Raw genomic sequence first — 24,042 nt, forward strand, 5'->3', positions numbered from 1 at the left:
CCCACCTCTTCAGAGGAAATACTTGAGAAAAAGCCTGAAAGAAAATGTAGTCTGCAAAACAGGTGTGACAATTGGTCAAGTACAGGTGGTGAATAGGGGCATGTGTTTCTGCTGTTACAATAGCACCTGTTGTCTTCTCCTGTTGAAAACATGTACAAAGTGAAAATTAACACACTAACAAGGAGTTATTTTTCTGCTATGGATGGTTTAAAATTGCAGTCTTGTGGTTTGTGTTTCCGAGCTTGTTCCCTTTTATCAGTCTTGAGAGATCTTTTGACGTCAGCCCTGTGATGGTCTGACAGCGCTTGGTATCGTCTGATGCACTTCCTGCATTTAAAACTTCAAAATGCAGAAAAAGGGTTCACATTTGTCAGCAATAGGTCTGATGTGTACAGTAGTAAACGTGGTATTTAGATTGTAAACTCATTGGGGCAGGGAAAGACTTCATTATGTGTGTGTACATGCCTAGTACTGTGAGGCCCTGATTGGAGCTGTGAGGTGCTACTGCTATACAACTTTTTATTATTATTATTTATTATTTATTAATAACACTAGCTATAGACCAGTATTTAGGGTCCTTGTGGCCTGGGGGTGGGTGGGGGAGAAGTGAGTTGCTGAGCTCTCACTGAGAGAAAAGGGATATAGAGAAGAAAAGCAGAGTTGTAACAAGTTTGATGCATTGCTTTCATGTGAATGTTTTTAAAACACAAAGTTGGCTTTTTTTATTACCACCCTTTCTGATCTCAGCTCCTAGACTTAACAACATACAATAGAGAATAGAGGTGTGGAGAGAGGCAAAGGAAGGCATTGTTCTGAGCAGGGGCCAGGGTAGTTTTAGGATGGCGATGGGAAACTGGGTTAAAGGCTGAGCTAAAGAATCGGGGTTTAGATTTGATGTCACTGGTATCTCATGAGCCGTTCACATAAGATTTAAACCATTTTGGGCTGAATTAGGGCCATATAGGGAAAATAAGGATCTGAATTCCCGGTAGTCAAAGATGAAGGCCTCATTGTGTTGCTGTCAAGCAACTGTCTTATTGTCATTTTCATTTAACATAAGCAGATTTTAGTTTTTCTAGCACATATTTACAGTACTTCTAGAAAACACATATTGCAATGCCATTCTCAGTTTTTATGTTGAAATATTGTATGTAAAGCATCAATAAAAACAGTGTCAACCAGGAAAAATAGACCAAATATGCCTTTCAACCAGGGGAAAACCCCTCTTCACTGTCCCCTGGTATGAAAATAAAAAGCATCCTGTATTTTAGAATGATAATTGCAGGGTAATCAGAGTAGGGCATGCAATGAATGCCTCTAAATAAATAAAGATCTCTATAACACACTGCTAAAAAAGCAAAATGAGGTGAATGGTATCACATTTAGTCCAGAAAGCACCATGGCAATTGGCCGGCCACATATGAGAGGAAGATATGAGCATTAATTTTTGAGTAGCAGACATCATAGTCAAAGGGGGATTAGATCTCATTAATGTTGTCCAAAGCACCATCCTGAAGGAAAAGATTGAAGATGAGACAGAAAAGAAATAATAGAATATCAGGGTTGGAAGGGACCTCAGGAGGTCATCTCGTCCAACCCCTGCTCAAAGCAGGACCAATCCCCAGACAGATTTTTGCCCCAGATCCCTGAATGGCCCCCTCAAGGATTGAACTCACAACCCTGCGTTTAGCAGGCCAATGCTCAAACCACTGAGCTATCCCACCCCCACCCCCTTTGGAATAGAGAATCAAGGATGAATATAGAGTAGGGTACATTGCTTTGCATCTGCAATGTAATTTTGGTCTCCTGCTATCATTGAGCCAGATTCCAATACTCTTATTTATGCTGAATAGTTCCTTATTGTGTAACTAGACCCATTGTGCAAGAAGCCCCATTGATTTCAATGGACTTTTTGCAAAGCAAGGTGTTATCCAGTGTGAATAAGGGTGTCGGAATCTAGCTCTTTCCAGATGGACTGGGATTCTATGTCATAAGGTGAGCATTTTTCTATTGTGTACATTTTGTTTTGAGTTTCCTTATAATAGGTGGAGGGGAGGGTGCCAGGACACAGGGATCGTATCACTATCTCTACAAGGGAAAGGATAGGTGAGGAACCTATAAAATGTGGACCTTTTTCTTCCAGTGCCCTGTTTCTTATATAAAATGGAGAGTAGGAAGATAACCTATCTAATCCAGCATGTAGGAACTAGGCTATTGGATCTGGTAAGTGATCTATCTAATCTGGTATCCGATAAATTCCTGGAGGATAGGTCCATCAATGGCCATTAGCCAGGATGGGCAGGGATGGTGTGTCTAGCCTGTTTTTCCCAGAAGCTGGGAATGGGCGACAGGGAATGGATCACTTGATGATTATCTGTTCTGTTCATTCCCTCTGGGGCACCTGGCACTGGCCACTGTCAGAAGACAGGATACTGGGCCAGATGGACCTTTGATCTGACCCAGTATGGCCGTTCTTATGACAGTGGACAAGACAAACAACTTCCTGGGTCATTCAGAGGGAAGTGCAAGAAAAACGGTCAGAGGACAGTGAGGGAATAAACTGCCCATAGTGGATGTTTCCTGGTAACACTCTTTAGTTAGTGGTTACCAGGTGCCTTGAATCATGAGGGTTTATATCCCTTATAATTCATCCTTTCTACAGAACTGTTAATGATCTCAGCACTCAGATAAGTGTCTTAATCTTTTTTTTGATTTTTGTTACGCTCTTGATCTCAATGAAGTCTTGTGGCAGAGAGTTCCACAGGTTAATTAGCTGTTAAAGTATTTTCCTTTTTTGTTGCCTTTACATTTTGTTTAATTTTATCTTGCTCTTTCGTATGAGAGAACCAGAATATCCAATTCAGTGTTAATCATTTTGTGAACTTCTGTCATGTCCTTTCTTATTCATCTCCTCACCAAACCAGAAAGTCCCAATCTTTACTGTTTTTCTTCATACCAAAGTCTCTTCAACCTCTAATCCCTTCAGCGTCCCATCTCTGTACTCATTCTGTTTTGATAGAGAGTTGTGTGAGGGTTTTTTTGAGTGGTGGTGTGCAGAACTGAACACGTGAGATGGCCCAGAAGGAAAGCACTGTGCAGCCCTCCCAAAGAAAACAGGACCGAAACAAAGCCTTTGTATTTCTAGATCAACTGGACTTTTCTTTGCTGATAATTTCTGAACTTTGTTTGCACAATGAGATTGAAAATGAAGGCTACAACAGCCACTGGAAAAAAAATTCTCATCCCAAAGACCCTCCTCTCTCTGTTGGTGCTTACGAAGTCAGACCATACAGGTGGTAAATTTGCCTCAAGTGTGAATTAATAGTAATATAATCTTGGGAGGATTTCATGTAGGCATGGTGGGCACATTCATGGCCCTGCACGCTGGAGGGCCAGCAGTAGTTCTACTTATGACTTGGATGCACATTTAACTGGGTTCTGCAGCAGACTCTGCTCTGTCAGCACAGAGTGTTGTATGAGGGCCAGGAGAGGGACTGTTGGATTCACGCAACCTCCTCAGCCATAGGGGTGCAGAAGGGCAGCAGCTTCTGCTTCAAGCTAGAATAGCAGTGGGAATACGGCCTAGGAGGTGGATTCCATTCCTACAGACCCCACTGAGCTCCCTGAACAATGGCTGTCCCGAGAAGAGAGGAGTGAATGTCACCCTAAATGCTTAAACAAGCATGTGCAAAGTACTAGAAGCTGTGAACGTAGTAGAGATAGGTGACGTATATTTTAAAGCTATCACATTTTAACTGTACACAAACTGTAACAGTTGTAGATTCTCAAAAATAACTTTTTTGCTCCCTATTGACTTACCCTTTTTTATTCAGTAGAAATTAATTCCCTCCCCCTCCTGCCTTGTGTGTTGAGATGAGGTTCCAGCTGTTTTGCTCAACAACAAAAAGCTTAATGTATATATTCCTTTGTTGTACAAAAGCCTGCTTTGCATCTGTGTAATCAGTTAGTGATAGCACTGTGCACTGGCCACTGCTGAAGAAAAGAGATTAGACCAGGCAAAGTAGAGGTCCAGTATGACAGTCCTCTTGAGGTCCCTTCCAGTCCTATTTTTCTATCTTTGTACCAGGGCTAGGTAACTGTGGGTGCAGTTTCAAATAAGAGCTAATTAGAGTTCAGGCTTGATGGTTGATAGGAGATGGTGGGTGGTACTCAGTGCAGAGACTAGAAAAGCTGGGGCACTGACTTCCCCTTTCCCTTTTTGAGGTAGAGAACAGATTGGGTAGGAAGTATGGGGAAGCTCATACGCTGGCTACGCATTTGATGTGTGGATAAATAAAGAGCTCCTTCTCCGGGGCCATCAAACCAGAACCTTTCACAAAGCCTTGAATTTCCTTAGGACCTGATCCAAAGCCAACTGAGTTCAGTGGGACTCTTATTGAGGACTTTAATTGGCTTTGGGTCAGGCTTTTGAAGTTTCTGAAGAACAGCAAAAAATATAAAACCCCAAATAAAACCAGAAATGTTTGGAATAAATTAAACTCACCAGTGTAGTGCTGTTTTGAAGAAAGGCTCCTGGACAGTTCCTTTACCCAAGCAATGACCCACTGGAAAAAGTCCATCTTGATCTTTCTCACTGTCCCTATTCCTAATTATTACATTTTGTCTCATGTACCCTTAAAAATCCTGACATCATTTTCCTTCCTCTTTGCCAAAATGCACAGGGTAATCTTCCATATTTTCTCTCTCCTCCTTACACACTCAAAACCATGTACGTTGGTCTATCTTTACCTCATTTACACAAACGCGCACACACACACACACACACACATGCTTTAGGTGATTAAAATCAATAAGTAAGTCTTCAGATGTCCTTCCTCTGAAAGGCAGAATAAAGCAAAGGTCATGATGTAGTAAGCTTATCCCACTCACTCACGACCTACCTGCATTAGGCCCAACCAAAGAGTTGATCATAAGGTCAGTGCTTGTGCCAAGAGCAACCCGCATGCATTTCACTGATTACCAATAGCTGCTCCATGCAGTCCAAACTACTATCAAAAATGACCTCCCAGTCATTTTCCCCCCCCACTGGTGTCTAATAATTAACAAACTATTTAATGCATGACAAGAAGACCAATTAACCCTAAAGCATTTAGAAAACTGCATGTAAATTACTTGTAATATGTTTCCATAAACATTAAATGTTGGGCAATTACATAAAGCGATAATTGCTAAAGTTTAATTAAAGAGCTCAAAAGAAAAGCTTGCTTAAGTAGTGCTTTAATTATGAGAACCCCGCTAATGGTGTTGTTTTTAATCACAGTGACCCTGGCCTGTGTGAGTTTAAACAGGCTGAGACAGCTCACATCCATTGTATTTTTAATAATGGAAGAAAAATAAAGGTGCTTCAACTTTGTGCACTTTAAACCTTAATTTGGTTGATCAGAGTAGCATAAAACCTTGAGAAGGCAATATCAGGAATTAAAAAACAAAAAGAAATAAGACACAAATATTGTCTGGGCTTTATTTCTAGTTAAGTGGGTGACACCCAGGGATGCAATGTGCTGACTTGATTGGATACCCACTTGTGGGTAAATTTGATTTATTATTTTTAGCTTTACACTATACAGAATGTTGATAAAATTTTAATATTGGATGCGGTCTCTTATGGATGGATATTATATAGTCTTAGTGACTTGCTACTTGGTTTATAAATTTGTTCCAGCTCCTCCTCTTTAGGCACCCCAATCTCTGATTGTGCCTCACTTTTATTACTTGAAAAAAGTGAGTCTGGCATCAAGCTCTGTGATGAAGATTGAAGTCATTTAGTCTCTTTGCAAAACCCTTCTCCTCCTTAATTTGCTCTTTTTAGTTCCGGGTGGTCTGGCAGACCCACCAATTCTCCCACAGGCTTCTTTCTGCTAATATACTTAAACAATTTCTTGTCATTTGTGTTAATGTCTTTGTCTGTTTGCTTTTCAAATTCCCTCTTAACTGTCTTAATTTCCATCTTACTTTTCACTTACTAAAGCTTATGCTTCTTTCTATTGACTTAAACTTTGGTTGGGTTTCCATTTGCCAAAGGATGTCTGTGTGGCTCAAATTACCTCTTGAATTTTGTCATTTAACTATACCTTTCATGCTTTCTGTACTGTTTAGTGGAATGCATACTTTCTCTGATGCATTTATGGTTGCTGAAGTAGACCTTTGTGCTGAGTCTATGGATTGAAATGTTCTTATTTTTGATTTTAGGGCCTTCTGACTAAGCTTTCTCACTTTCTTGAAATCCCCCTTTCTGAAGTTGAGAAATATAAATTGCTAATTTTTGGTAATATCCTTCCCCTGAGGGTAGTGAACTTAATTATAATGTAGCCACTTACTAAGGGCTGGCCTGGTCTACACTTAGTTTTACTAGTATAACTACGTTGGATAGAGGTATTATATTGGTTTGGTTTTGTTTGTTTTAACTGACATAGTTACACTGGTAAAAGTCCTCGTGTGGACACAGTTATATAAATATAAAGGTGCCTTACACTGGTCTAGCTTGTTTCCGTTTCTCCAACTGGAATACGCTATACCAATATAAACACTTTCATATACTAATATAACCGTATCCACACTAGGATTCTTTGCTGCTTTAGCTATAGGAGTATAGTTAAATCAGCGAATCTTTCGAGTGTGTAGGAGCCCCCAGTGAATCAACTATAGTTACTTACTGAACCAGTTCCTGTGTGTTTATTCTCCGCTTAGCCTTCTCCATGCTGTAGAACCAGAGGTTAAAAACAGTCTGGTGTGTTCAGATTCACCCAAGGCAAAGTGAACATCTTGAATGTTTAGTTATTATATGTTCACATTTCATTGCCCAAGGTTGTTTTTTTCCTCCATTTCATAGATGTCTTCCTATTATCTCAGCTCCTCTTCCTTTCTCAAAGGTGCTTTTTTTGGTGCTGACATTTGCATCGATACCTGCTGTGTGATACCCTGCTAGTTTATCTCCCTGACTCTCACTAATGAGTTCTGCAAGATCAGCCATCAATCAGGGACTTACTTAGCAGGGTCAAAATCAAAATATATTAAGCCCTTGCTCTGTGTATGCCAGCATCTGTTGGGCAGATTGCTAAGTTCACAATGGCAGAGGTATACGGTAACTCAGGAGACGTAATGTCCTGTTCATGCAGTTTAGATTCTGCTTCAGAGTAGCCGTACATCTGAAGGCACAATCCCCTGAGCTGTACTCTTCAACAAACCAGCACACTTGCTTTTTCCAGCTTAATCATGTTCTTTGGAGGTTTAGTGGGTGACATAATAGTTGAGAGAGGGAGAGACTGTGGAGCTAAGAACAAAGCATGGGGGCAGAATCTTGAACTTCACTTGCTGTTGCATGGGGAAACCAGTGAAGAGCTGAAGATGCAGAAATGTCACCACGCTTTTGAGAACAAGTTAAATCCTGAGTTTCTTTATTTAAAGCCAGTTGGAGGTGGGGCGGTGCTGAGCTGCTTAAAAACAAAAGTTACGGTTATTAATTTTTGAAACCACCAAAGCAGGAAGCAAAGCACTTAATAGTGTCAATGTCTCAGTAGGCACTGCTGTTTAGTGAACGACTGAGGCAAGAACGGTTTTTTTTAATTGTTTTGACAGAGAGAAGGAAAAATTCCCTCAATAAGATTTAGCCACCAGCAACTTCAGGGTTGTCGTACTTATAGCAACAAAGTGACACTTCCGTTACTGTGGCCAGACAGTCTCTGGCAAACAACTTAGTACTGGAAGTAGCCAGCATGTGCATCTATAGAGATTTTAAATAAGGAATGAATGAATGCAATGCTATGCTACCAGATGCAGATCTAAATAAGCATCTTCATCACATAGTTGCGGCAAGGAAATTATGTGGACAAATACGCTAACACGTTAAATTAACTTGGGGATTGCAGCCACCATTGTGGGACAGATCTCGCGGCCCTTACTGTAGCAAAATTCTCCTTGATTTTTGGATTGGGAGATTTGTCCGAGTCAGAGTTTGAGGATTTGGCTGTGTGACTCTTTCAGAAGTGGTACTTAACCTTCAGCACCCAAAGGGGCAGTTTGTCACTGACTGAGGCTGCAGAGAGCTACAAAAGAATGGAGGCTAAGATTTTTCTAAGGGCACTAAAGAAAGTTAGGTGCCTGACTCCTATTGACATTCAGTGAGATTTGGGTGCCTAACCCCCTTAGGCTCCTTTGAAAATCCTGGACTAAATCTATTTTAAACTACAAAATGCACATACAAATTGTTACGAAGGAAAATGCTGTTGATGTAACTGCTACACATTTCTGTATATGTCTGGGTTTTTTTTTTCTCCCGTGGTAACTCCTAAAATGTCACAATGGTGTACTTTATTCCAGCTATGCAAAAGAGCCACATGCAAAATTATTCAGAGCCATGGCCAGTGTTGACTATTACTGCTTTAGATAATTTCCGTAATGAATGCAAAGAGGACGTCACAATAAGTATGTTGAAGAATGGTTTGTTGCCCGTACGCTTAGACTTGAAATGTGATTCACCTCTGTCTAGCTTTTCTTGGGTGGCTCTTCTGTTGTTCTTCCATGTTTCTATCTACTGGAATCTAGCCTGAGTCTCTGACATTGGGCACCTTGTGAATCATTTGTATCTGTGCAAAGTAAGTGCAAAATGAAACCAAATCAAAATTCTCCACTCACACTGTGTGATAGCCTTCGATGCTTACTGTGCACGCTCTCAGTAATGAATTTGGATTGTTGAGCTTCCTCAGAGTTCCAGCTAGTGAGATACTATATGAAGATGGCATCTCTTTGCTGTGCTTTAAATTCCATCAGCTCAGAATTTCAAAACCTGCAGGCATCTTCACAGATCACACAGCGTGATGCTGTCACACACAAGTAAGGCTCTTGGAACCATTATAAATAATAAACAACACTCCCCTCCCCCAACATGCCTGATACTGATGAGCTTTTGGCAACATTTAAACAATTAAAATGAGGGGGAGGAGAGGCGAGCCAAAGCTAACACATTGGATGTGATAGACATTTAGCACTCCTAGAAATGCATGTCGTGATGCAGTGTGTCTCCGTTTCAGCAGATGTTGCTTAAAACACCATGGAGCTAAGACTCAGCACATATTAAAGATGTAGAAACAAAATGGAAAATTTTCCATGTGCCTGCAATTGGTTAAACAGTAGCTAACGAAGACTTCTGAAGTGCTGAAGTGGTCAGGGCCTATGTGGAAACTGATTGAACAGGACAAATAAACACTTATGAGACTGAGTTTATAGAGAGAGTCTCTGAAGAGTTTAATAGCCATAAAATTGCCTATTGCAGCCAGAGGGTTGGAGCTGGAGTTGGGGGTGTGTGTGGGAGGAGGGGAAAGAACCATTTCACATTATCAGAGGATAAAACTTAATATTCAGAGGAAAAGCCTGAAGTTATTTCAGTCCCATCTTTGAGTGTGTCACTGTGCTCTCATTCTTGTCTCAAAAGGATGAGAAACAAGAAGCAGGTGAACAATTCCTGACTTGTAGGCTTAAGAAATAATCATTTAGCAACAGAAGTTGAAGCCTGTAAGAGGAAAGATCTAATGTGCTACAGGGCATAGGTACCACAGTGATACCTTTCTTAGAAATGTGTTAGAAGTGAGATGGGTTTCAGCATGTTAAAGGAAAACTTGTACCCACTTTACCCATCAGTCTAAAGCCAGATTCTGAAATCAGTGGGACTCTTTGTGGAACATGGTGCTAATTGATGTGAGTGACGGTATTGGAATCTGGCCCCAAAGGGTTTAAACCCCTCCTCCCCCCAACTTGTCTCTAAATAAACTGAAATGCCTTTTGTTTATTTAACGGGGGGGGGGAGTGAATTACTCGTGAGGTATTTTGAGCTTTGTTGTTCAGGCAGCCATCCTTTCTACAAAGTTATTTTTTTTGAGACAGTGGCAATATTAAACCTGTGAGGAGTATGACTCCAATCCGCATTTAATACTGGTGTAATAATGGGAAGAACAATAAAAATTCATTTTAGAAAGGGAAATATTTAAATATTGGGGTTTTTTTGGTTCATTATTAAAGTGGATTGGAAACTGGCTAATAGTCCCTTAAATTGGGCTTCAAATTTTGCTAATATTGCAGCTTGACATCACTTTCAGCCTCCAAATTTAGCCTAAAAACTGTCCAATATCTTCAATGAGGTCCAATGTACATGCCCATTGTCGGTCAAGTGGATTTATGTCATGCGAGGGTTTGTAATCTCTACTTTGTAATAATATATACAGTCTATAAAACAAAGTATGTGTTGGCTGCTGGACTTGAACTCCAAAAACAGAAATGTCACAGGCATATTAAAGGCATCTCTGTCTTTCACAGTGCTTAAGTTGAAACTTGATGAGTCTGGAAAAAAAATGAGGGGGAAAGGGAAATTTCCCAGTTTAATAGCAATTTGGAGACTGATAATTGCAGATTAGCATCTAAGTACAACAGACACAAACTCATATCCACATGACGTGATGAAACGCCTCATCCTGCACCATTGAAATCAGTAGGAGTTTTGCCATTGACTTCAGTGGGCACAAGATCAAGCCCATAATGCATTAAATATTCACTCTGGTGCAGTTTGATAATCATGTGCATGTGGGAGGCTATTAATAATGCATCCCTTTTGAAGTTGTATGCAGCTGCCTATGCACATGACATGTTCTGTTGGTATTTTTATTATCTGCTTCCTGAACATGATCTACAAATTTCTGACTTCATTGACTAGGATCTCTATTAAGTAGATCTGTGGTGAAGATGTTTAGGGTTACTATTTCCCAGAGTGGTATCCAATTGTGAAAGGAATCTGCTTGGATCAATGAGAGAAGGAATAGATGTTTGTGGTCTGCATTCTACCAAGGAGCCCTTCTCCTCTTACTGCATCTTCCTATCCCAGTCCTGACCAAACCAGAAGTGGAATAACTGGTCTCCAGGAGAAGTTGTCTTGCTGTGCCTCTGAATCCCTCTGAATCCCTAGAGCATGGTGATTGTGTCTACCCCTCCTTGCCGTCACGCTAGTAGCAGCACCAAGGAAGGGGTGTAGTTTTCACAGCTGGATGCTGTTGTAGAGTAGAACTATTTGTGTGGTGGGAGTGCTGGTGAGGAGGTGGCCTAGGCTGTGCTGATCCAGTACCTTAGCCGGCTAAGGAGAGACTGAAAGGGCTCTGTAGAAGTCCAGAGTCTTAACTCCAGTATCCTCCTCCTTCCCCCATCCTTTCTAGCCATAAACTCAGGCTATGTGAGAAGCAATGGTATTCCTCCGTGATTAGAACGGGAAAGTACAAGATTGCACATTGTAAAGGCACTGGATAGACCACACCAGCTAGCTGGAAATGAGGAGTCACTGGAGGAAACTGATGAAATGCCTATTCAGGAAGCATGTGCGTTAATTGTATGTGTTGGCAGTGTGAAAAAATGTTAATGTTAGAGTGAAAAAAATCCATAACTTTCATGAAAACTGCCCTGTTTACTATGCTCATTAATGGTACACCGCTATCTCGATATAACGTGACCCAATACAACACAAATTCGGATATAACGCGGTAAAGCAGTGCTCCGGGGGAGTGGGGCTGCGCACTCCGGTGGATCAAAGCAAGTTCAATATAACACGGTTTCACCTATAACGTGGTAAGATTTTTTTTTTGGCTCCCGAGGACAGTGTTATATCGAGGTAGAGGTGTATCCATAGCTGTAGCATCAGCTCCCCGTCTATCACCTTAACAGTTATCCTCCGTGGGAACTCAGAACCAAATAATTGCTTGAATCGTGACCAAATTCTACTTGGAATAACCGGAGTACAGATCTGTGCTATTTTAACACGAATGCCTTGGAAACACACATTTTACAAGTACAGCCATGTGTGATGCATGTATATTATTGTGGTAGGGAGGGGTTCACTGGGGAACTTTGTCATTTTTGGAACCGCTGATTAGTACTTTATATCAGGTGGCCTTTTCTGCAGGAATGCAATTCCCCTAGGCCCTCAGTGGTTGGGTGTAGCGGAAGTATCATACTGCAGGCTCTAATGAGAGAGAGAGAGAGAAAGAGAGAGAGTGAAAATATCATAAGCCTAAATAACCATAGAGCAAAAATCTTTTGTGGGGGAAGTTGTTAAATTGTTTCTAGTAGCGGATAAAACTATTGTGACTTAGGAGTGAGGTCAGTAATTGAGTCAATGTCTTTTGTTCTTTCTTTTCCTTTGGCAAGGAGCTGAACAGAACATGTCAGAAAAGATCACGAACATAATGCTATGCTAGTTTCTAAGCAAAAGTTATCAGTGATTTATTAAATTCACTGCTCCTGGAACAAAACCCTTTTAAAAACATGTCAGTGATTTCTTCCCTGCCCCCCTCCCCCCATTCTCCAGTGATTATACTGTTATAGTACAAACCAGAAAAACTTGAACTGTGACCTGCTCCATTCTGCAAACATCACCCTGAACTCTCAGAGCCCAGCCGGATTCTTTCTGTCTTGCACATCCTTGTCGGTAATACAGATTCTGCAGGTGAAATGACGTCACCCTTTCTATAGAGTGGGGTTGCAGTGGTGAAAATGAGGACAGAACTTGACTCTGCAATTAGAATGTAGTTAACATGTCGGTTGATACTGTGTGAGCCACAGCAGTGTGGACTCTCTAGGGCTCATGGGTGTACAAAGTAGTGAGGTACTTTTATCACTGAAGTCAGCAGATATGAAACTGAATACACATAGGGAAAATCAGATTGGTTGATTTAAGAAGTTGCCATTTTTGCTTTGTGGTAGGAGAGTGTAAGCCCCACCCTGACAAGGCAGGTGCCAGAGAGGCCCATGGGACAGGGCTAGCCTTGCCCTTCTGGCCTTGTCAGTCATGTATGATCGGGAGCAGTCCTTAAAAAGGGAGGAAATTGTGGTCATCTGGGGAGGGGAGCAAAGCAAAGTGATGCAATTGCCCTAAGCAGGAGACTCTTGAAGCACCTCCTGGAGCCATAGGGGGAACTCCCATCCAGTAGATCATCACCCCCAACCCTACTGGGAGTACAGCGAACTCCCAGGGTGAGACTTAAGAAGGCCTGCCAGGGGTGGAGCCCCTGGTAAGAAGTAAGGAACTAGGGCCTATGCCGGAGCCACCCAGTGGGTGTGGTCAGGTTCTCCCACCATCTGGGAGAAAAACCTGAGGTGGCTCCTTTTACCTACATACTCACTTGTCAGACCAGAGTTGCACTTTAATATAAATGATCTCCCCAGCTATACAGAGAAGAGGCTTTAAAACCCCAAGTGCCAGTTTGTGAATGCCTTAATTACAGCTTCTCAGTGTGAGGAAGTTATCCATAATCTGGCCCTAAAGTAGCAGGTAATTTCAGGATAACTGGCGCTCTCTTGGTGCCTCTGTGTATTTGTGCGAGTAGTGAGGAGAGCTACAGACAAATGGACTTTCTTCTTTACCAGGCAAGAATAGTGATGGAGGCTCCTAATGACTGTAGACAATTGCAGCAGCGGTTACCTTTATGTTGAAGTTGTAAATTTAGCTACCGTTAATATGAAGTAGTGGTGCTAGAATTTGTCTCTCTGTATATCTGAGCTCCCTGAGATTTCTGTGTGTTGATGGAAATTGATTTTGCCTTTGGGAACCTGAGGGTATAAATTGTACTCCTAATTGGCCTGAGCTGAACTAGGAGAAACTGCTGATGTTTTCGCTCTCCTTAGCAAGTGATTTATTTTATAAGCCATTACATGGGCCACCTCCAGCTGATGGGGGGTAGAGGGGAAGGGAGATTTAAAAAAAACCGCGACATGAGTGACACACATTTAAAAATGTTGCATTGCAACATTTTTACCATCTGCAAGTAATACTTTAATTCCTTGCATGTTGAGGGAAAAATTATCCATCAAATTATGGATTAATGCTTTCTCAAATGCTTACGTCTGTCTGTTGTTGGGTTGTTTCAGGGATGAGACTGCAATAACACTCCCCACCTTCTGCCTCTCTCCCTGCGCTGAGCCCAGGACTTCTGAAAACCAGCAGCTGTTCCTCTGGTTAATGGTGCTGGTTTCAGCAGCTTCTAAATTGGGTGGACAAAGGGAAAGGATTGAAAAGCATGGATGAGGGTGACATTCAAAGGTCAGACAGTAGGAGGCCTTCAGAGTTCAGCATGGAGGTTAATTGCACTCTGGTCCTCTGCCTGATATTAGGCTGTATACTTAGTGCATGCTGTTTGCTCAGGGGATTAAGATGAAAATATGTTCTCCTTGCTTAAGAGAGCACATAAACAACCCATAAATGGCCCATTAACCTACAAAACTGCACTAAAGAGCATGTGGTAAAGCAAGCCATAGGAGACCTGTGACCCAGCAAATTCCTTAATTGGATTGTGGACCTTATCATCCGTGCTAAATGCAGTTAATTTGAAATGAGCAAAGACAAAAGAAAAAAGAGCAAGAGACTTAAAGGGTCTAGTCTAATGTTTAGCTACAGTATTTTGAGGCTGGATTTAGCATTGAGTACCTTGTAATCCCTGCTATAAAACAATCCTGGTGAATGCTTAGTAGTGAAAATTTCACATCTGAATGTGGAGTTATTAAGCAGTTGAATAAGACATAAAGGCAATAAAGTTTCCAAGTTTCCTCTCCTCTAAATGATTTAAAAGAGAAAAATCTCAATCAGCTGTACAGAAGATAGTTCAGAACTTTAAGGGAACTGCTGGTTCGCTTTTTAAAACGTTTAGCATGCCTAAACTATAATAAATAGCTTTGTTACAGTATTGATTTTTGAAGAACTGGCAAATCATTTTAACTTTGTCTGTTTTAAAGCTTTTGACATTTTAATTTTTTAAAGACCTTTAAAAAATGTAAGAAGTGAAATCAGTGCAGATTGGCAGTACCAATGATTGAAGTCCCCAGAACAGCTACATTACAGGTACATTTAGAAGCACAAACTTCCCCACACTACCTTGCACCTCAGTCTTGATCTGGAGCGGGAATGGGTAGCTCAGTCTCTATACTCATTCCAGAGACTGGCATCAATGGTGGTGACTGTCCAGTTTACTTCACCTAGACCACGACAGAGCCATGAAGTCTCTGAGAGGCTATGAAATGGCAACTATTTTTAGTTGCAGCTTCCTGAGCTGAATTGGAACAAGTTACCTAAAGGAGAAAAGCTAGATCACTGAAACCTACATCCCAACCCATTGCAGCTGGATTTTGGGTGTGGGTGTGAGAGAGAAAGAGACCATCATTTTTTGTTTGTGCAGTGTCTAACACAGTCCATGATTAGGGCTCCTAGGTACTACAACAACGCAAAATAAATAATACAATAATATGTCATTGTGCCAGGCATTGTGCGTACAAACAGTAGCATCCCTGCCCTGAATAGCTTACAGTCTATACAGACAGACCTATTATTATCTCTGTTTGACAGGTGGGGGAACTGACAGACAGACTAAGTAACTTGCCCAAGGTGACTGGAATTCTGTGGCAGAACTAGAAATTGAACGCAGACCCTCAAAGACCCAGTCCACTGCCATAGCCACGAAATCATCCCTCTCCCCCTCCGCTCATAAATACTCACTTCCATTTTGCAATTAACACCATTTTGGCTACAAGGTCATTTTTCATCTACAGTGCAGTGGAAAGCTAAATATTTAGGACGAGTTCTATTCTAGCACTATTTAAAAGCAGCGATGGTAATGGTATTTTGGCTTTTATAGTTTGCCAGTACCTGAGGAGGGAGGCTGTGGCTCTTTAGAAAAATTTTCATTTTTTTTTTCAAGGTCAGCACTTTTCTTTCTCCTTAGGGTCCTGATTCAGCAAAACACTTGTGTGTGTGATTAAGTCCCATTTGATTTCAGTGGAACTTAAGCAGCTCTGCCCCCACCAGTACCCCCTTACTCTGGGTTTCCCCTCCCAGGGGAACCTCCACCCTTTTAAGCCCACCATGCCTCAGTGGCTACTGCCAGTCATCATCTGGGGTAGGACCTGCTGCCTTTGCCTATTCCCAGGCTGTATCTCTGCAGCCCCAGTACCTCTGTAGGCCTGCAGCCTGGGGTTTTTCCAGGCCGGAGCTCCCTTGCCCTTTTCCCCAGCCCTGCTCTGCTTCAGGTACCTTGCTCCCAGGCACCTAGGCCCTTCCCACTTCAGGGCTAGAGTGAGACTCTTATCAGGGCCAGCTGGGACCTAATTGAGCTGGCCACAGCTGTGGCTGCTTCTCCAATCAGCCTAGCTTGGCTGCTTTTACCCCTGTTCTCCAGGAGTGGGGCAGCTGCCCCACTACATACCCTTTAGGGGTAAACACAATGAAATGACTTGCAGTTCAAAAATGAAAGGGTACATCAGTATGTTTCCACATATAGTCATACAGGTGATGAACAAACTGATCTGGTTCACATTCTATTTGAGGGAAGGTGAGAACTCATTCAAGTATAGTAACATGGTAGTGAACAGTTACACAGATCGGTTATAGAATAGGCTTCTAGGTGATATACCTGGAGGATGGTTACAGTGGAAATGGGTCAGAAAATAGAATCACTGGAACTGTTGCTGAGCAGCAGGACTATGGTTAGAGGGTTTGGCCTTCATGAGGTGTGTGCTTAGCAGTCCAGTGCTCGGTACTGGGGGGACTGCACCTCATGTTCCTGCAGAGATCAACTGAAAGAGAAGCAACATCTCAAAACTGAGAAGGAGGATAAAGCAGAGAGAAGATAAATTATGTATTTACAGGGCCAAATTTGGAGCTACACCCATTGACAGTGGTCCAAAATTTGGTCCATAATGTAAAAATGTGGTGTCAATAAGCATTTATAGCTGTCACATTCAGCCAGAGAGGAAGGAAGGCAGTGCCTTGTATTGTTCTCTAGGGTTGCTCTTGATTTGCTCTAGAGCCTGTTGCCTATTTGCTCTAGAGCCTGTTGCCTTCCTGCTCATCAGGAAAAACAGGGGAGTCCTAAAAAACAAACAAGCCCTAAACCAAACTGCAGTCCACCTAATGGACTATGTACTGTTAAGACATATTCAGAGAATGGCTTCTCCAGAGTTGTTATAGATAGAGTATGAAATGAGAGGGGTGGGGCAGAGAGCTCAGTGGTTTGAGCATTGGCCTGCTAAACCCAGCGTTGTGAGTTCAATCCTTGAGGGGGCCATTTAGGGATCTGGGGCAAAAATCTGTCTGGGGATTGGTTCTGCTTTGAGCAGGGGGTTGGACTAGATGACCTCCTGAGGTCCTCTCCAACCCTGATATTCTATGATTCTATGAAGAGAAGAATGTACAAACTTCAGATGAATGCTAAGGCCATTGGCTTGATATTGGATCCAGAATTATGATGTATCCCATAGCAGATCTCTGGGATTTTTCTTTGAATCCCCCTTCTCATAACTTATATCGAACTTGGTTTTAGTGTCCTTTTTTAAAACAGAAGTTGTTCAAAGGCACAAAGATATTCCTATTGAAAGTCAGGGGGAAGTGCACCTGTCTTTGAAAATCTTCCCCATAAACAATACATGTTCATCCCCACACCTCTGCTTCCACCCTCCCCCCAAAAAGCCAGAGGAAATTAAGCAAAGATTCAACAAGTACAATGAAATTTCAGTCAAAGTTAAAAACACCATCCCTGCCTCACTCTGTTTTGCCTTAGTGTTACACGGATTTTGAAACATGGAGGTTTGTACACCACGGTCTGATTTGATTTTTTTAGAACTGTAGTCTGGGTCCTGATAGTCAGCAAATGATGGCAGCCACATTTTGTAGCTCTTAGACTTCCAACTGCTTGAGCTGCAGGCACAGTGAGTAACTGTACAGTTAGATGTCCAGTTGCTATGAAAGATAAATGCAGTTAAATATGAGCAAAACTATTAGAAGCTGTTTCTCAAGATTGGGACTGATGTGCTATCAAGCCCTGGACAACAAGGAAGGGGTTAGATGCTGGTAAAGGTAAAGAGAGCATATGTGCCAGTTTTACTGGGGCATTTCTGTTTTTTTTTCACAAACTTCTTCTGGGGTATCATTTAATCATTCAAAACATTTTTTTAAAATAACTCCTCAACGTTGCTATAGCAAATAGAATTTGCACTGTGTTTACCAGGAAAAATAGAGTGGAACAAGTGCTCATTGTGATGACCAGTGTTTGGTATGAAAAGAGAAGTCAAATGAGTGTAGATCCCATGATTGGTGGTGTTTTGCTCAGTACGTACCGTTTTTCAAAAGTGGCCAAGCCGCACTTTCAAAAGCGATTGAGAGGCCTAAGTCCCATTGACTTGGCTCCTAAGTGCTGACTAACTTTTGAAAATGGGACTTAAGCTTCTAAGTCATATAGGCCTGGTCCACACTGGGTTGGTATAACTATGCTGCTCAGGGGTGTGAAAAATCAACACTCCTGAGAAATGCAGTTAAACCAATCTAACCCCCAGTGCAGACAGCGCTAGGTTGGTAGGAGAATTCTCATGTCAACCTAGCTACCACCTCTCAGGGAGGTGAAGTACCTCTGTTGACGGGAGAACCCCTCCCATCGGTGTAGGTAGCATCTTCAAACGCTACAGTGCCGCAGCTTTAGTGAAGTGTAGACAAGCCATTAGGCACTTTTGAAAATTTTACTCAAAGTAACTGTTAGCAACACTTGTTCAGTGTTTCATGCAAAAAAATCAATCCGAGACCAAGGATGTGATTTCTATGTATGATAAGGCCCCTTTACGTTACCAAAGGGCTGTAAAGTGGTCTTACTGTGAATGAGAATCAGGTACTAAGTTATTGGAAAAAATTCTCCATTCTGAGAAATATTCCTAGGTTGCAGTAGTACTGGGAGTTGGCAGTAGCATTGACAGTGCTCATTTAAAAACAAAAGTGGACTTTTATTTTTTGTATAGTGTAAATAATGGCACAAGGGAAATATCTGGGGGTTTTTATTATAAAAACATGGCCACTTTAATTAAAGGTGTAGCTGCAAATGAAAAATAAGTGCGTTTAGGCCCACTTTTGCTTCATAATGTATAGAAACCATGAAAGGTCTCTTTTTAGGGCAGGGGAAATGGTTCTTGCTTGTTTCTTTACATTAGAAGTTCAGATCTTGTCTACCCTGGGAAACTCTTATGGCGACTGGAGAACTGGTTAAATATTTCTATTGCAAGAGAAGGAAAGTTGAGCTATTGACAGGGAAGGATTTTGTTTTTCTGTTTGTTTATTTAGGACGTTTTAACAAGTTTACAAATCCTTGCCATGTAAATATCAGAAATAAAGCCGCCATTACAGCAGGAGCTTTTATTTAAAGAGACTTTATACAGGAAAATAGGCATCAGGTCTTTCTTTTTAACAGGATGTTACCATATTACAGAGGGAGCATCATTAGAAAACCTATAATATGTTGTTTCTAGTGATGTTAAGTTGAGTGAAATCCAAATAGACATATATTTAACAGACCAGGAGTGTCTATCAAATGTTAATTGGACACATGTGTTGGTGTTTTTCAAGGTGAACGTACTTTGAGTATAGAATAAAAGATAATCAAATATCTAAGTATCTATCTGTCCTCAGTCTATTTTGTATGTAACTGGTATGTTAATTTTTTCATAACCATGGCCTCCCATATTTTTTGAATCATTCTTATATGGGAGAGGGGAGGAATTTTTAGTTAGACTGATTAGAACGCCTACTTTGTAAACTTCTATTTAACTCTAAGGCCCAATAAACACTCAGTTGAAAGGATATCTTTCTTTAGGTTTCAACACTCCACTTCGTCGTTTTAAAGTGTGAGAACTTACAAAAACTTCTTCGATCTCAAGCAATCCCCTAGTAAAACCGTAGGGAAGGACCAGACTTGACATTTCTGATAATTGAGGTTAAAAAAAAAAAAAAGTGGGGAAAAAGCCCTTTCTCCCTCTTAAAAATCAGAACCAAACCCAACAACCGTCCTTTACCTCTTCTTTATACATGAGAAAGAAGCAAACAAGAGCACAAACCACTATTTTAAAAGTCTACTGCAGGTTACATTTAAAGACAGTTGAAGCATGAGGTTTTGTTGTTGAGGGTATAGTTAGACCTGTAAAATACCTAGAGTGAAGCTGTAAGTCCTTTATTATGAGGATAAGATAACTACTCTCTTTCCCCCTTGAACTGGCGAGAATTTCAGTTAATTTTTCCTTAGCTAACAGGTCAAAAGGAGCCCCACAGAACTTTCAATTATCTGCTTTAGCACGGGGCCATATGGCAAAATGAGTTTTCTTTTCCTTGAATGGACAATATTTTACCTGGGGGTTGTTTTTTTCCAGTGCGTTGATGCCTGACTAAATACGCTCGGGCACAGTCTTCATGTAAAGACGAGGCAAACTTTTTTGTTAAATATTCCTTTCACTAGTAATGAGTCTTGGAGGGTTACAGATTGGCTTGCAAACCAATTAAAAAGCCAGCTTCATCCAAAGGGAGGGGAAAGCTGGCAGTGGGATGCTGCTGCTTTTCCTCTGCTGTATACCCCCAAAACAGTTTGGCTTAAACTGGTTTTATGTCATATAAAAAAAAGGGCTGGAGGACCTCAGCTGATCAGAGTACTAAAGGTCCTGGGCATGCACCATAGAACGTATTGGTTTTGAGCTTGATAGTTCTCTTTTTACAAGGGGCTGTGGATTGTTGTAACACAGTTAGGGACTGTAGGAAGAGGCAAGTCTTCCTGAACTTTACTCCCAGCTTGAAGTTTTAAGAAGTAAGTGGGAGGAGAGGGAAGAGAGGGAACTATAGACAGAGAGAGAGAATTAAAATGTCAAGTGAAAAAGGCAACACGGAGAAAAAGCTAAATAGCTTTGGGGAGAAGGGGAAGGAGAGAAGCCGAACATCCCAGATCATCATTCAGGCTGTTAACCGCAGTATTTTCACCTCTGCAGTCTCCCCCGCTGCCGAGCGAATCCGCTTCATTTTGGGTGAAGAAGATGACAGCCCTGCACCCCCTCAGCTCTTCACCGAACTGGACGAGCTTCTGGCTGTTGATGGACAAGAGATGGAGTGGAAGGAGACGGCAAGGTGAGGCATTTTTCCTTTACTCTGAGAGCGAGGTGCAACTGCTTGGGAACCTTTCTGGGAAAGTCGTAGAGAATAACATCCCTGTTTAGAGGATGGTTCAGAAGTTGTCCTCCTCTCAAATTCAATGAGGCTCTTCCAAAAGGGAGACCGTAGTGATTCATTCCAGCCTTTATTTAAATCTTCTCTAAAAACAGAATATCTAGAGTAACGGATTTGTTTGAATTTATACTTTCTCCAGAGCCAAAAGCGTACCTCGTGCTTTGCAAACAGGTAACTCATGCTGGCCAAAATTGGGTGCCTGAAGTTAAGCTTTTAAGGCCTCATTAAAGCTACTTTTGTTTTGGTGCCTAAACATGAATCTAGGAGCCCAATTTCAGATACAAGTTCGAAAACTTCAGTCTTGGTCTTTGTCCTGAGTAGCTAATAATTACATTAATTTTAAATGAGTAAAAAACACCCAAGTATTTTTTTTTTTTGTAGCCGGTTATTCCCTCGGGGTATTTGCTAGAATAGATGGACCATTTTGATTTTTCTGATTTTATTCTCTGTGTTGTACTCTGGAGTTAATTCAGAACTGCATGTCTAATAGTCCATGCAAATTGATTTTAGACCATTTTGTGAACAATGCATACAGATAAATCAGATTGGAATGTTTAATCATGATATCTGCAACTAATTTAGCTGGCAGTATTAGCTGTTCATAATTGCTTCTATTTAGCATCTCAGGCTTGCTAGGTTGAAATTTTTCTGTACAGTGACAATAACTGGTCTTGAAATTTCATCTCTTTGTGCTCTATTGGAAGCTGCATGAAGTATTAAACTTGGGTATTCCACTAGAGAGAGGAATTCAGAGTAAATATTTTCCAGGGCTTTTTCCTCTCCCCCCCACACCTTTTGAAAATTAGCTTTTCATTTTCCTTTATTGTCGCTCTGCTAAGCTCTCTCTCCACCTTCCAATCTTAAAGGTCTCTGATCATGTTCGTGTTAGTCCCTCTTATTTGGTTACCTTAATCGTCTTTTACCTGTGATTTTTAATGAGCCACTCTACTTGTCCCCTTATCTTCCTCATTTCTACTTTTCAGTCTCCTGTAGAGCCTATTTAAAGACTCTTCACCTGTACTCTTTAAATTCTTGCTTATTGGTCTTTCTTTTCTCCCTGTATTACTCTTTTCCTTATCATTAGTTCAGTATTTGCATTTTGTTGTGTGCATCACCTCTCTGCTTTCTAAAGCTGATTATTCCTTCCACTGACTATACCACATTTCCCTTTTAGAAGATCTAATGAGAAAAATTAACCATTTATCCATTTTCATGTCTTGTGCCTAAACTTATAATTCCTTACGTGGAACAGAATGTGCCTTCTTCCTTCAGTGTGAAAATAGGCCAGGAGGTTTCTCTTAACTCCACAAATATTGCACATCTTTTAGGCTGCTCTTTTATTTTAATTGTGATTATAAAGAGGTAGGCAGCGTACACCTGATGAGGAGCTGTTGGTGTGAATTTGATTTGGCTTAGTGGGTAAAAGACAGTATTTAATTGTAAGGACCCTCTTTCAGAGCCAAAGAAAAAGGAGTCTCAGCTAGGTTTTTCATGAGGGATCACCAAAGTATCTTGAAGGATACTTGCCCACAGCTGTCATGTAATTTCAAAGAAGCCTTCAGGTAGATATAACTTTGGAGGATGGGCTCTTCAGTTTGCTTTATCAAGTCACAGTATAATGAAAAGGAATAGTTTTCCTTTAAATGCTGTATGCTTTATGCAGTGTCCTGCTGCTTTGCTGGAACTGCTAGATAGGACTGTGTATATGAGCATCCTAGTGTAGCCAAGGTTCACGTGGGACCATGTGAATTCATCAGAGCCGTTCAGTAACAGCAGAAGTCATGGCTGTTAAAAGGTAACAGCTGAAGGTTTGGGTCATTAGCAGTTTTTGTTCATTGGGTTGATACTAATTGTAATTAACTCAGTTGGTGTCGAAGTTGAAGCTGTTGTGCTTCCAGGAGAACTTCTTTGCAGTTCAGCAGTAGTTAAAGGACACATTGTAAATTGGCAGCAAAATGAAAAGGCCTGAAACCTTAGCAGTGACCTGTGGTTACTACTTGAATTTTTGGATCCACTGGAGTACGCTCAGGAGCTAGTCCAGTGTACCAGTAATGAGGCTATCATACCAAAACTCTGGTCCTGTGATCGCACCAAAAAGACCTGAAATGGTTTTGTGGTCTTTGGAATTCTTTTTGCAGTGTTCCTTGCTCTTCTGGTGAGCAATGTCAAGCAGCGTGTTACCTCCCTTCAGTGTGTTCCTAGCTAGGGTTGCCAGGCGTCGGGTTTTTGACCGGAATGCCTGGTCGAAGAGGGACCCTGGCGGCTCCGGACAGCACCACCGACTGGGCTGTTAAAAGTCCGGTCGGTAGTGCAGCAGGGGCCCAGGGCTAAGGCAGGCTCCCTGCCAGCCCTAGCTCTGCACGGCTCCTGGAAGTGGCCGCCAGGTCCCTGCGGCCCCTACGTGCTGGGGCAGCCAGGGAAGCGCCGCACGCTGCCCTTGACCCGAGTACTTGCTCTGCAGCTCCCATTGGCTGGTAACTATGACCAATGGGAGCTGCAGGGGGTGGTGCCTGCAGGCTCAAAGGCGGTGCTCACCACGCAGAGCCACCTGGCTGCCCATGTGCCTAGAGGCCACCGGGACCTGGCGGCCGCTTCCTCAAAGCCGTGGTAAGAGCTGCCAGAACACCCCCCTGCCCCGCGCACCCCAACCTCCTGGCCCAGCCCTGAGTTCCCTGCTTCACCCCAAACTCCTCATCCCCGACCCCAGATGGAGCCTCCTCCTGAACCCAACATCCCCAGCCCCACCCACAGCTGGACCCCTCACCCCTTCCTGCCCCACCCAATCTCCTGCCCCAGCCCCTTGAAAGTGAATGAGGGTGGGGAAGAGTGAGTGATGGGGGGAGGGGGGGATGGAGCAAGCGGGGGGCAGGGCCTTGGAAAAGGGGTGGGGCATGGGCGGGGCCTCTGAGATGGGGCGGGGCAAGGGTGTTAAGTTTTGTGTGATTAGAAAGTTGGCAACCCTATTCCTAGCCTTGTGATAGACT

The 24,042-nt window shown here is 42.0% G+C and overlaps 1 protein-coding gene across 2 annotated transcripts in view; it reads left to right on the plus strand.

Moving 5' to 3' along the window:
• SLC4A4 (solute carrier family 4 member 4) overlaps positions 1-24,042 on the plus strand; it is a 246,793-nt gene that overhangs the window by 86,828 nt on the left and 135,923 nt on the right. For both annotated transcript variants that reach the window (XM_026653263.1, XM_026653265.1), the window contains exon 4: positions 20,824-20,959. In XM_026653263.1, the coding sequence (XP_026509048.1) occupies positions 20,824-20,959 (136 nt within the window). The remainder of the gene's footprint in view (positions 1-20,823; positions 20,960-24,042) is intronic.

This window comes from Terrapene carolina, unplaced genomic scaffold (genome assembly GCF_002925995.2).
Source record: "Terrapene carolina triunguis isolate 2854851 unplaced genomic scaffold, T_m_triunguis-2.0 Scaffold136, whole genome shotgun sequence".
Classification (NCBI taxonomy): domain Eukaryota; kingdom Metazoa; phylum Chordata; order Testudines; family Emydidae; genus Terrapene; species Terrapene triunguis.